The sequence below is a fragment of the Lithobates pipiens genome, unplaced genomic scaffold (assembly GCF_037356315.1).
Source record: "Lithobates pipiens isolate NorthernLeopardFrog02 unplaced genomic scaffold, aLitPip1_a1.2 Scaffold_28, whole genome shotgun sequence".
Classification (NCBI taxonomy): domain Eukaryota; kingdom Metazoa; phylum Chordata; class Amphibia; order Anura; family Ranidae; genus Lithobates; species Lithobates pipiens.
In genome coordinates, this window is record NW_027507789.1 from 70,510,444 (window position 1) to 70,525,068 (window position 14,625).

The window sequence follows — 14,625 nt, forward strand, 5'->3', positions numbered from 1 at the left end:
AGAAAAGGAAGTTCAATAGCCAGTAGCCAATAGCTGCCCTTGCGTCGTACTTGGTCCGTCGGACTAGCATACAGATGAACAGTTTTCCCAATAGGAATGGATTCTGTTGGAAAGATTTAAAACATGTTCTATTTCTAGGTCCGTCAGACCTTTTGAAAAAAAGTCAGCGGAAGCCCACACACGATCGGAATATCCGATGAAATTATTCAGTCTGACCTTTTCTGCCGGAAAGTATGGTCGTGTGTACACGGCATTAGAGTTAATTTATAATATGCTAATCCAGGAACATCTTCTGCCCAGAATTCACCTACCAGATAAACTAAGTTACTGAAAAATGTTAAAAAGAGGAATGATACAGAATGTATGGCAAATGCAATAAAGTAGTGGTGTTCTCCATAAGAAATTTATAGGAACTGCTTGCATTCACCTAGTTTAAAGTAGTTATTGTTAAAAAAAAAATATATATATATATATCAATCTTGTAACACTGGTTATAAGCACGCATTTTACATAAATCACCATTTACCCACTGACGAATTATAAAATTCAAATACCGGTTAACCACAGAAAGACAGGTGAGCATTTTAAGAAATTCTGACAATTTATTATAAATTAGAGGAATGATTTGCTTTTGTCATACGGCATATCCAAGATTCAACCCCCATCTCCAGATCTGATAAGTAGAGCTCCCTGTCTGCTAGTCTGTATTTTTATTGTACTCCAAATGACAGGGTGTCACCAATAGGAAGAAGATAGATGAAGTCAAGAACTGAGCAAAAGAGTTTTTAAATAGGTTGTAAAGGCAGAAGGTTTTTTATCCTAATGCATTAAGATAAAAGGCCTTCTGTGTGCAGCAGCCCCCCCCTCACCCCCCCAATACTTACCTGAGCCCCATCTTGATCCAGCGATGTTGCATGAGAGACTCGGCTGTCTGGGTCTCTCCCTCCTGATTGGCTGAGACAGCAGTGAAGCGCCATTGGCTCCCGCTGCTGTCAAAGTCAGTGAGCCAATGAAGAGCGAGAGGGGGGCCAGGTTGCGGATCCATGTCTGAATGAACATAGGAAGCTGCGTTTCAGCACGGGTGCCCCCACTGCAAGCTGCTTGCTCTGGCAGCACTCATAAGAAGGGAGGAGGCAGGAGCACCGAAGAGGGACCCAAGAAGAGGAGGATCTGGGCTGCTCTGTGCAAAACCACTGTACAGAGCAGGTAAGTTGAACATGTTTGTTTTGTTTTTTTTTGTAAAAATTACAAACGAAAGTTTAGTATCACTTTAAAGTGTATGTATTGTCAAATTGTGTTTTTTTTTGGGCTTGAAAAGTAAAGGATTAGAGCACCTCTATCAATTTTCTCTATTTCTTTTGGAGATGATTATCTCCAAAACAGTAAATGATAGGAAATTTTAAATTTGACAGTTTTCACCATACCAAAGGGTGAGAGAATATTTTCCACTGGGGACACCTGTTGCAGTGACAACTTTCTCTCACATTGTAGATATTTCCTTTCAGGAAGCGAAGGGAAAGCATTTCATTGGGACAGAGAGAGAGCAAACAGTAAGCTGACAGAGGTTTTAACCCTTCCTTATTATGTCCAAAGCTAAAAAAATGTTGTCTATGTTTACAGATTGGGAGGTGTCAAAGTTATAGCATCCTCATTCACCAAGGTTCTTACTGCTTTACACTTAGTAAAGGTTAAGTTATTTCGGTGGTTGTTGAACACTTAACACATCCTTGCACGTTGCACTGCCTTAACACAGTGTCATTACATTGCCTGCTTAAGTAAAATACATTATAAGTTATATTGCAACTACAGATGGTCATGACAATATGTGTTTCTCTATTCACTTTATAAAGTGTAGCTGGTGGTGTCCAGCTATGGACATTCAAATAAACATATTTTAACAAACAGTGCTTTAAAACAAGCAATTCATTCTCAACGTTCAAAGCGGAGGAACTATAGTCATTTTCTAAGCCAGCTCATCTCTCCTCTCCCAGCCATCACTTGGCATGATGTATATTCTTCTAATGTCAAAACAAAGCAGATGGTCTAGGATGGGGGAAGTAAGGTGATCTGAGCTGCTGAGAGAACATGGTTAAATGACTTCAGTGCTTCTGCTTTGAAGTTTAAAAATGAATAGCTAAACTGCACCTGCAGTTAGAGAGTTTGTTTTAAAGTTTAGTTACTGCTTGGTAATATATATAAACACTTAATTGTCTATAGCATGATCACAAATTCACTTTAAGGATTAGCCTAAGCAACTGCAGCATTTGACAAAGAAAAATAAAAAGCCGTTATACAAGAAAATGTGTTGCTTTACATGTGTAGAGTACAAGTATTGTGCACATGCTGCCATACCCCTTACAAGGTCTTAGTCATCCGACTAGGTAAAAGGATTATATATTTAAAAATAAAGCAGTAAGGCACCAGAGTTCACAGATGAAAATGTGTGTTGTAATTAAATTCCATGTCATCTGCAGAAAAGTTTCTTAGTAGAACTTTAAAGACTGCATTGTTATTCAACATCTCTCAGCACAAGTTTGGTAGATGCTGGAGAAACAGCAGCGTGGCATGGCAAGTTATTGAATTTCTTCTCCGTTCCGGAATCTGGCCTGTATCACCACTGTAAAACCTGCTGTAAAGATGCAGGGACAGAGTTGTGAGGGGAAGATGGCACAGGATTTTCATAAACTATTTCAGAACCGTAACAGGATTCCTGCTCCATGTGGGATTTGAAGCCACATTCTTTGGGTCTAATGGCAGATGAGTGCAGGTTGGTGCTCAAGTTCTGAAGACAGGAACACACTCTGCTACAGCTCCACCCTGGTTGTAGAAACAGAAGATGTTTCCAAAGAAAATTACAAATAATGTCGGAGACCGGGCAGAGGGGGATACTGGGATTTGGCTCCCTTGTTGGTTACCGATTCCTGGCTAGTTGCTGTTTTGGCTTTCTGTGATTCCAAGCTACTAAGTCCAGAATCTTTCCCCTCTGCCCAGGCTCCCCCACTCAGCCCAGCTCCAGGTTCAGATGCTCCTGTTGTCCCATGAGCTGGCTCTTTCCAGTCATTGAAGTTAAGATCAGTCAGCTGCCCTGGGAGCACCACAGTATGACGTCGCCAAGCACTTTTTCTGCGGCGTGTTTCTGGAGATCCAGGTTTCCTCATTGCGGTTACACACAAGTCATCCACTGCTGTTCTTGTGCGCTGTGGTGTACGGGAAAAAGAAGATCCTGGTTCCTCTGAGGTTTCATATTTACCCTTACCCAATTTTTTGCGAGCTAGTGTGTCCCCAGGAATAAGCCTTTGGGAGGTGAATGAGTCCTGAGAGTGAGGTCGTTCTGTTTCTCTTTCTCCACCCACCTCTGTATCAGTTTCCATATGACTGAATTCACTGCGCTCATCATCAGCCTCATCACCACCACGAACACTAGAGGCTGGTTCTGAGCAAAGAGTAGAGAGTGTGGAGTACCCAGAAACAATGGATCTAGCATCAGCAGGAATCCTCTCTCCTACAGGAGCTGTCCATCTACTCCCAGGCTCCTTGTTCTCAGCTGTAGAATTCCTTTCGTTGGTCGATTTTTGCTCTTGGGGCTTAGGGCATTCTGGATCTCCAAATTCCCTGGGCTCACATTGCTTTTCTTTCATTTCAGCCCCTTGCTCTGTTTGCCCCACCCGTGTTGCCTCCTGCTCAGAGTCATCTTCCTCTGTGCTGCTCCCAAAGCGCTTCTCATCTCTCCACTTCCTGCGCTTGCGGTTGACCACAGAAATGAAGGGTAAGGATAGTAAATCACGAGCATACAGCTCCTTTCGAGAAGCCTAAAGCAAAACGAGAGATATAGAATTGTATTACCATTCCTTCATGATAAAAGCTTAACTGATAAGGCATTGTACAGAAGTCTGCTACAATACAAAAATGACAATGGGGCTCATGATTAGCAAAAAAATAAGATAAAAAAATCAGTCTGTCACACCCACACAATTCAGCTTATTTTTGTTATGGCCTATTAACAGAGAAAGAAGAAGTGAATGAGTAGCTACAGGTTAATAGTAAATCCAGATTTTACATAATACTTTTATAAATACTAGCAAAGTTTTCACATTCCTTGAATGGCTAATTTGGGAACAGTATATTTTATTTCAGTGTTGCTGAGCACACATTCTCTTTGTGCACAAAAAAAAATAAAATAACTTTTAAGAACAGAAAATATAATTCTTTAACCTCAAACTACGTAGAGGGTTCTTTACTGTAAGCGCGGAAGGATGTGGATAGTTTAAAAAAAAATGATTAGATAAACACCTGAATGACCACAACATACAGGGATATACAATGTAATACTGACATGTAATCATACACATAGGATGGACTTGTGTTTTTTTCAACCTCACCTACTATGTAACTTGTTTTGGCAGCTAGTATGTCATGAGTAATTTTTAACAGGGCAGTTTCTATGAAGTGTTGTGGGTGAAAGCCAGACTGGGAAAGTTGGTAACAGGTTGTGAATCGGGAGGTTGTAAACAAGGTATAGGTCAACTAGGTATTCTAAAAACTGGGAGGTAAATGGGAACAAGGAAATGGGAATTAGGTTGTTAGAAAGTTTTTTTTTTTTGTTAGTATAGGGGTGAACATTACATGTTTTAGAGGGGTGGGGAAGATGTTAGTAGAGATGGTGAGACTGAAGGAGTTAAAGGAGAAGTACAGTCAAAGCTTGTTTGGCTGTACTTGTCCTGTGGATCACAGGAGTACACTTCATTCTACACTCCTGTGACCCATTTTAAACAGATAGCGGGCTGACATCACAGAGACGGACCAGGCTGGGGAAAGATCGTGACCATGTGGTGGGGATCCACCAGAGATGCCTGGACCGGCATGCGGCTCAGCCTCCCAGCGATCAGCTGAGAGCCTGAGCCAGCCACTCCTGCCCCCTCTACACACCAGTGCTCCAGTGAGCATGGGGGGGGGGGGGGTAGGACTGAGAACTGAGCAATTAGCAGCGTTTGATCAGTTCTCAGCCTTAGAGCTGGCTGGAGAGAGGAGAGAGATGCTGCATTGGAACCATGCTGCATCCACCTGGGTAAATAGGATTTCTCCACAGAAAAAAAAAAGTTATTGTGAGGAAATGTCGTCGGGCAGACTTATAGCAGCCTCCTCTGTGGCAATACAATCAAAAGAGGAAATGTTGGTAGACGTGGTATGTTAGGTGGGTGAGAGATTTGTACAGTGCAGATCTCATCAAGAATTGCAACAATCTTGTTTTTAAATGAATGGCTGTTTCCTTTGCAGTGAGTGAATTAGTGGGTGGAGATAAATGAAGCCAAAATAGAGAGTTAGCGTTTTAAAAGAGTTGTATAGGAATTGTAGGAATGGATGAAATGCGGGTGTTGATAAAAATTAATAAGGGTCTGTTTGGCAGCACGGTGGCAGGAACATATTTGTTGTAGACAGTAGTGCCAAGGTCTAGGCAGGATATGGGTGATATTTTGTCACCAAAAAAGTAGTGGTGAAGGTAACTGTTGTCTGGTTGGAGGATCGGGGTTATAGAGAAAGAGGGAGAAGGTTAGTTAGTGGTCAGAGAGAAGAAAAAAAAGGATTATTGACCTGCCAGTAAAAATCATTATTTGGAGTACTGTATAAGATACAGGAACATTAGTCTTTACCATGGGTTATAAATCACTACCTTAACCACTTAACAACCGGCCCATAGCCGAATGACGGCTACAGGGCGGTTGTTTAACTCTGGGAGGACGTCATATGATGTCCTCCCAGAATTCCCCTCTCGCGCGCCCCCTGGGGCAAGCACTTGAGAGCATCCATGACCGCCGGGTCCACAGGACCCGACGCATCACGGTAAACGGCCGCTCATCGCGGACGTTTACCACGTGATCGCTCCGTCAAATGACGGAGTGATCACTTGTAAACAAACCGGCGTCAGAACATCCGATCTGTACAGCGGAGGGGGAAGAGATCAGTGTTAGCAGCGCTGTGGGCTGCATCTGCAGTGCCCACATTGCTGCTCACCGAAAATTAACTCTGCAATACCCTGCGACACTCTGCAATACCCTGCGACACTCTGCAACGCTCTGCGACACCGTGCAACACCCTGCAACGCTCTGCAACACCCGCCAATACCCTGCAACACTCTGCAACGCTCTGCAACACTCTGCAATGCCCTGCAACACTCTGCAATGCCCTGCAACACCCGCCAATACCCTGCAACACCTGCCAATACCCTGCAACACTCTGCAAAGCTCTGCAACACCCGCCAATGCCCTGCAACACTCTGCAACACCTGGCAATACCCTGCAACACTCTGCAATGCTCTGCAACACCCGCCAATACCCTGCAACACCCGCCAATACCCTGCAACACTCTGCAATGCTCTACAACACCCGTCAATACCCTGCAATGCTCTGCAACGCCATACTCTTGAGATACCCAGCCATACTCGGAGATACCCAGCCATAGTCGGTGACCCGCGACCGGACTCACGGGGTCCCGACTGGCACGCGAGCGCCGCAGGCATACCCGCGATCGTCTCACGCAGGGTGGCATTTAAAATTGGACGTACCTGTATGCCTATATGCCTGCCTGTGCCATTCTGCCGACGTACATCACCGTGTGCGCCGGTCGGGAAGTGGTTAACTCCAAACGCAACCCAACTGGGGGGTGCGCAACACAGCACATAATGGGTCAAGTAAGGCTCAGCAGGCTCCGAGAATAGCTTGAAGGACCTTACGCTCTAAACTGGCTTGAACATCCACCTGGGATAACTTAACAATTGTCTGGGCAGAAGCCCTGGTGGCAACCTTGCAATTCTGGGAAACACATATCTGAGTTTAAAAGCCTATAAAGCACTAACAGATCTGGTAAAGTGTGCCTGTAAAGTGAAGGATTCATAGGCTCAAACGATAACTTACCTATCAACGTTGTCGGTAGGGGGGGAATTTTTCAGATTTTGACCAATCATAGTATAAGGCCAACTTGCCTGATCTAGAATAGGAAAGTGCTTTCAACAAAAAGTCCCCTTTTTGTGCAATTTAGACTATGTGGGGGCTGAGCAGTGCTTGATTTATCTTTCCAAAGAGTAAAAGGTACTGTCTAAATTAGTGAGTCCATAGTAGACAGCATATGGAAAGAGGGTAGGTGGGAAAGGTCCATAAAATGGTGAAAAATCTTGCATTGTCTCCTTTAGTCTTCATCCCTTTTAGTGTCTGCCTCAGCCATTGTGCCTGGGAATACTGGTTTTACCCAATGAACAAAGTAAGGGGCAGAATGTAGTTTATGTCTGCTAATCACCTCAAATCCCAGAAGTGGCAAAATCATCTTAAAAAGAGCAGACATAATACCAGTAATTTCTGCCTTAGTCAGGCAGGTTGTGTGGTTTGTGCCTGTAAGACCACTTTCACACCACACCGCCGCTAGCGTGGGCGGTAAAATGCCGCTATTTTTAGCGGCGTTTTACCGCCGGATTTGCGGCGCATTTTGGCCGCTAGCGGGGCGCTTTTACCCCCCGCTAGCGGCCACGAAAGGATTAAAACCGCCAGCAATACGCCACAATAGCGGCGTTTTGCCGGCGGTATTACAGCACTGCCCCATTGATTTCAATGGGGAGCCGCGGTGGAGGAGCGGTAAACACACCGCTCCTTCACCGCTCCAAAGAAGCTGCTGGCAGGACTTTTTTCTGATGTCCTGCCAGCGCACCGCTGTAGAGTGAAAGCCCTCAGGCTTTCACACTACACACAATGGTGCAGCTTCTTTAGGGCATTTTGCAGGCGCTATTTCTAACGCTATAGCGCCTGCAAAACGCCCTGGTGTGAAAGGGGGTCTAAGGGAGCTTGAATCAGGGTGCTGGAAAGGTGTTAGCGATGCACTTTTCTCCAGAATGAGGGAACCGCTATTACATATACACTCACTGGCCACTTGATTAGGTACACCTTGCTAGTACCAGGTTGGACCCCCTTTTGCCTTCAAAACGTGAATGTGCCTTGAAAACGTGAAAATGTCTTAAAGTGAATGTAAATCCTCACATATCCCCAGTGAAGTGAACAGCCTCAGATGGTACACAGGGATGAAACAAATCTCCCTACATAAGTTTATCATGTATATCTGCTGTTTTCATCTTTATATACTGTTTAGAAAGTGCACATTGTGTTAGGAGATTTTCTCTTCCTGGTTAGCACTGCATTAAAGCCTGGGCATACAGCCAAGACAGCTGAATGGAGTAAAGGCACACAACCCCTCTCCTTGATAGGTACTTTCAGCCGTTTGTTGAATAGTTAAGGGCTCTGCTAATCTATTTATAGCTTGCTCACCAACACAAAACTCTGGCTGCTTTTATCATGTGTGACAGAGAACTAGTCAGGAGGTATTGGCTGATAACAGAACAACGAGGCAGGAGACAGCTACGGATATAGTAAGTTGAAGAAAGATAACAAAACACATTTCATGAATCGGGTTTACATCCCCTTTAATTCTTTGTGGCATAGATTCAACAAGGTGTTTGAAACATTCCTCAGAGATTTTGGTCCATATTGACATGAGACCATCATGCCGTTGCTGCAGATTTGTCAGCTGCACATCCATAATGAAAATCTCCTGTTCCACCACATCCCAAAGATGTTCTATTGGATTGAGATTTGGTAAATGTGGAGGGCCATTGGAGTACAGTAAACTCATTATCATGTTCAAGAACCAGTTTGAGATGATTTGAGCTTTGTGACATGGTGCATTATCCTGCTGGAAGTAGCCATCAGAAGATGAGTACACTGTAGTCCTAAAGGGATGGACATGGTCAGCAACAATATTCAAGTAGGCCATGGCGTTTAAACGATGCTCAGTTGGTACGAAGGTGCCCAAAGTGTGCCAAGAAAATATCCCCCACACCATTCACCACCAGCCTGAACCGTTGATACAAGGCAGGGTGGATCTATGCTTTTGTGGTATTTACCCCAAATTCTGACAGACCCTAACATCTGAATGTCGCAGCTGAAACTGAGACTCATCTGACCAGGCAACGTTTTTCCAATCTTCTATTGTCCAGTTTTAGTGAGCCTGTATGAATTGTAGCCTCAATTTTTTGTTTTTAGCTGACAGCAGTGGCTCCCAGTGTGGTTGTCTGCTTCTGTAGCTCATCTACTCTAGGTTTGATGTGTTGTGCATTCAGAGATGGCATTCTGTATAACTCGGTTGTAAAGAGTGGTTATTTAAGTTACTGTTGCCTTTCTATAATATTGAATCAGTCTGCCCAGTCTCCTCTGACATCAACAAGGCATGTTCATCCACACAACTGCCACTCAAAGGATTTGTTCTCTTTTTCTGACCATTCTCTGTAAACCCTAGAGAGGGTTGGGTGTGATAATCCCAGTAGATTAGCAGTTTGTTTTTTGAAATGCTCAGACAAGACCATCTGGCACCAACAACCATGTCACTTAAATGCAGTTTCTTCCCCATTCTGATGTTTGGTTTGAACTGCAGCAAGTCGTCTTCTAGATATCTAACTGCACTGAAGTTGCTGCCATGTGATTGGCTGATTAGCAATTTCTGTTACCAAGCAATTGAACAAGTGTACCTAACAAAGTGGCCAGTGAGGGTAGTTACATAGTTAGTCTGGTTGATAAAAAGACAAGTCCACCTAGTTCAATCAATAAAAAGGGGAAAAAAAAAACAACACATGATACAATCCTATACCCACAGTTGATCCAGAGGAGGGCAACCCCCCCCCCCCCAGTAAAGCATGGTCCAATTTGCTCCGACAGGGGGAAAAAATCATTCCTGATCCTCAAAGAAGAATTCGGCTATTCCCTGGATCAACTTTACCTATAAATGTTAGTATCCAGTTATCTTATGTACATTTAAGAAGTAATCCAGGCCTTTTTTAAAGCAATCTACTAGACAGAACCAGCTCTTGTGGGAGTCTATTCCACATTTTTTACAGCTCTTTTGCTCTTGTAGCAGGGGAACCCCTTGCTACTTTGTAAAAGGGTGGTTTATGCCAGATTGTGGAACATGCAAGCTCACTCATTGCTCATGCGTGTGCTGGCTACATAATAGAGCCAGAGTTAGAGCTCAGGGCCCCTCGCTCCTGAGGGAGGTCAGTGTGTCTGAGGGGAGCCATGGGAGATGCTGCTATGCATCAAGGTCAGGTTGGGACAGAACAGAGGAAGGCTCAAGCCTGAGAGGAAGTCTAGGAAAGACAAGCACAGCCAGAGAGCTACAAGGAAAGACGCAGAGCCAAAAAGAGTATGAATCATTAACCACTACTCTCTAAATATGGGCTTTTAGACAGTTTTCTAATTACAAATGTAATTTTCCAATCCTGTAGACTTTACCTTACACATTAGCTGTGTGTGGGGAACTGTGTCAAACGCTTTGGCAAAATCCAAGTATACCATGTCCACAGCCACTCCGTTGTCTAAGGTTTTACCTACCGCCTCATAAAAAGAAATCGGATTTATCGGACATCTGTATTTCATGAATCCATGCTGTCTGTTGCTTAAAATATTTTTTTTAAATATTAAAAAAAAAATAACGATATACAAGAAAGAAAAAAGTCCCGGTGCCGCTCCTTTTCATAGGTAATGTGTCCCTTGTGCTCAAAACTTTGTGCTTATATACACTACCAAAAACATAAATAAATTCACTCACATGTTATTGTGCCTATAAGACAGGCACAAGTCTATCCAGCTTTCCGAGTGAAGCCTATGCTCACCATTCCTTTAGGTTGCAAGCCTCGGTTTGGTGTGGGTCAGTGGCAGGAAGTGACGTTGAAGCTGTCCACCAGCCATCATTCATGCGTCGTCAGGAAGCTGGGTGCGCTCCATTTTACTTTAGGCATTTATGCCCTTTTTCCATTTCATTTGGCCAATCCAGTTGTTTTTTAAACCTGAAGTTCCTTAACTGCCATTTTGGTAACTGGTGTTTTTTGCCCATATTATGCTTGTTAAAGCGGGAGTAAACCCGCTGAATTTTTTTTCTGACCTGCAAGGGAAAAGGCATAATGAGCTAGTATGCACCGCACACTAGCTCATTATGAAATACTTAGCTTAGAACGTGGCCCCGATATCTGACGTGTTCCCTCTGCGTGTCTTCCGGGTATCGTGGCTCCGTCACGGTGAGTGACCGGAGCCACGATATTGTCACTCCCGTGCTTTCAGCCGAAAATCCCCTGTGTGCATGCGCCGCTGCAGTCAGCGGCGCATGGTTTAGGAGATTTTTTTTTACCTACAGGTAAGCCTTATTATAGGCTTACCTGTAGGTAAAAGTAATAAAAAAAAATTAAAAAAACAGTATACAACCGCTTTAACTTCATGTTTACCCCTTGCCTAATTTGAGCCTAAAAACAGAAGTGATAGTTCCTTTCGATCACTGTTTTAATCCCTAACTTGTGAGTGACTAATTCAGAGGGAATAGCTGGATAGACTTTTACATTATCAATATTTAAAACTTTATTACAAACTATTTACAAACCATATTAAAAAAAAAAACTATCTTTTAAAACCCATTCACAATATTCTACATATGTTAAATATCCAGTGGGTTTCATTACGCGAGACCTCCCTTCGCAGGTTTGAGTTTCTTCAATTTTGTTCAACTTTATCAATGGCATAGAATTTAAGGTACTGCGAGTCCCTATTATGTTTAATTCTGAAATGTTGTGAGACTCTATGGTGTCTAAATCCTTTCTTTAAGTTTTGAATATGTTCACCTATCCTAATAGATAATTTTCTTGTTCTTCCCACTTATTGCAGCCCACAACTGATATCCAGTACATATGTTACATGTGTGCTACAACACGTGATAAGTCTATTTTGTATTTTTGCTTGCTTGTATTTGATTGGAATTCTGATGTTTTTCTAGTTCATTTTGTTGTGGTCCTGCAAGGTTTGCATTTACCACACTTGCAAAATCCTTTTTGATCAAAGAAAGTTACCATTTTCTTAGGTGGATCAGGCATATTTTTTACCAGACTGTCTCTTCTGTAAATTAACCTTGGTTTAGGTGGTAGAACCTTACTGAGATGGGGATCATTACAAATAACTGGCCAATTTTTCTTTACAATTTTCTCCAGGGTTTTATATTCCGTATTGAATCCTGTAATGAAGAATATCTCATTTGTGCTCCACACACACCTTAAGGACACAGACAGAAATGGATACATTCCTTACAGTAGCTGCCATCACCCAGAGTGGAAAAGAGCCATACCTAAAGGCCAATTCATAAGGATTAGGTGTAACTGTGCCCTCATTGAGGACTATTATGAATAAATTGATATACTAATTGATAGATTTGAAGCAAAGGGCTACGCAAGGAAAGAACTGGAGCACACTAGGGACATATTAGGGAGTGCCGATAGGGAAAGCATGCTCAAAGAGAAATCAGTAAAAATAAGAGTAAGAGCGCAAAATGAGATAGCCTTTATTACAGGATTCAATATGGAATATAAAACCCTGGAGAAAATTGTAAAGAAGAATTGCCCAATTATTTGTAATGATCCCATCTCAGTAAGATTCTACCACCTAAACCAAAGTTCATTTACAGAAGAGCAAGGAGAATTAGAAACAGTCTTGTCAAAAATGCGCCTGATCCACCTAAGAAAACGTAAAATCCTTTTTGATCAAAGAAAGTTACCAAGTGTGGTAAATGCAAACCTTGCAGGACCACAAAAAAGGAACAAGAAAAACATCAGAATTCCAATCAAATAAAACCAAGCAAAAATACAAAATAGACTTATCACGTTTTGCAGCACACATTTAACATACTCGCTGGAATGCAGTTGTGGGTTGCAATATGTAGGAAGAACAAAGAGAAAATGATCTATTAGAATAAGTGAACATATCCAAAACATAAAAAAAGGATATACCATAGTGTCTCACAAATTTCAGGATTAAACATAATTGGGACCCACGGTACCATAAATTCTAAGTGATTGATAAAGTTGAACAAAATTGGAGAAACTCAAACCTGCGAAAGGAGGTCTCATGTAACGAAACCCACTGGATATTTAAAATTAACATGATGAGACCGTACGGATTGAATTTGCAATTAGACATTAATTGTTTTATTGAAGATTTTTTATTTTATTTTCATTTTTAATTAAATTTTCATATACATTTTCTTCTTGGTATCTTGCATTCATTTTATGGATTATATATAAAAGGTAGCATATTGTGAATGGGTTTTAAAAGATAGAAGTTTAATATGGATCTTAAATAGAGTTTGTAATAAAGTTTTAAAAATCGATAATATAAAAGTCTATCCAGCTATTCCTTCTGAATCTGTCATCCACAAGTTATGGTTTAAAACAGTGACCGAAAGGAAGCATCACTTTTATCACTATTTTTAGGATCAAATTAGGCAAGGGGTAAACAGGAAGTTAGCAAGCATAATATGGGCAATAAACACCAGTAACCAAAATGGCGTTTTGCAAACTTCCTGTTTCACAAACAACCCAATTGGTCAAATTAAATTTGAAAAAAGGGCATAAATACCAAAAGTAAAATGGCGCCACCAGCTTCCTGATGATGCACGAATGATGTGAAACACGTAGAGGCCAGTGAACAGCATCAACGTCACTTCCTGCCACTGACCCAAACCAAACCGAGGCTTGCACAGCACGCTGGTTCCTAGAGATGGAACGGCAAGCATAGGCTTCACGCTGGATAGACTTGTGCCTGTCTTATAGGCACAAAAACATGTGAGTGCATTCATGTATGTTTTAAACACACAATAAAGTTAAGAATGTTGCACAATGATGGCTATTTGTTTTCCATGAGATTCTGAGATTATTGAAGCATGGATGAAATACTGTGATAACTGCTGAGAAACCTGTGGTATATCCTATGGAAGGAAAACAAATCCAGGCATAATATTGAGATATATTTATTATTGCTTTCTGGTGAGTGTAAACCTTGGAAGGTGATGACGAATCACGAATTGGTGGTGTATACAAGCACGAAGGTTTGAGCACAAGGGACACATTATCTATGAAAAGGAGCAGCACTGGGACTTTTTTCTTTCTTATATAACATTTTTGATATTTTTTTTTATATATATGGACATATTTTTGTGTATTCACATGCACTGCATGATATAGTTGTTTCAATTTATGACACAGTTGGTAGCACACAGTACATTGATACAGATATTTTTAGGGTTGGCGCAGTTATCTCATATACCTAAATTTCTTATTGTCCCATACTATTTAGTGGGGAACCTATATTTGCAGCAGATCCTATATTCACATATATATGATCTTTTATTTGCGCCGGAGACACTATTCACATAGGTCTAATAGTTACCTGGTAAAAAGACTTTTATCCCTTTTTAAATATTGGCCTTATACCAAGCCAGTGGTACTATTCCAGTCATTAGAGAGTGCCTAAAAACTAGAAACAATGGCTTTGAAATGACAGAGCTCAATTCTTTTAGGATCCGCGGGTGTTATGCCATCTGGTCCAGGTGCTTTAATCACCTTTTATTCAGTTCTAAATGTTTCTGGACGATATCAATTTTGAGCCATTGCGTATCATTTGGGGCTGTGTCAAAACGATCCCCATTATGGGCATGAGCTCCTCCATGCTCCTTCGTATACACAGAGTTGAAAAAGGTTTTCAATAAATTTGCCTTCTCTTTGTC

The 14,625-nt window shown here is 41.9% G+C and overlaps 1 protein-coding gene across 3 annotated transcripts in view; it reads right to left on the minus strand.

The window, feature by feature from the left end:
* Window positions 1–580: 580 nt before the first annotated feature.
* ARHGAP23 (Rho GTPase activating protein 23) overlaps window positions 581–14,625 on the minus strand; it is a 343,140-nt gene continuing 329,095 nt past the window's right edge. For all 3 annotated transcript variants that reach the window (XM_077459396.1, XM_077459395.1, XM_077459394.1), the window contains exon 24: window positions 581–3,809. In XM_077459396.1, the coding sequence (XP_077315522.1) occupies window positions 2,853–3,809 (957 nt within the window). In that variant the 3' untranslated portion in view covers window positions 581–2,852. The remainder of the gene's footprint in view (window positions 3,810–14,625) is intronic.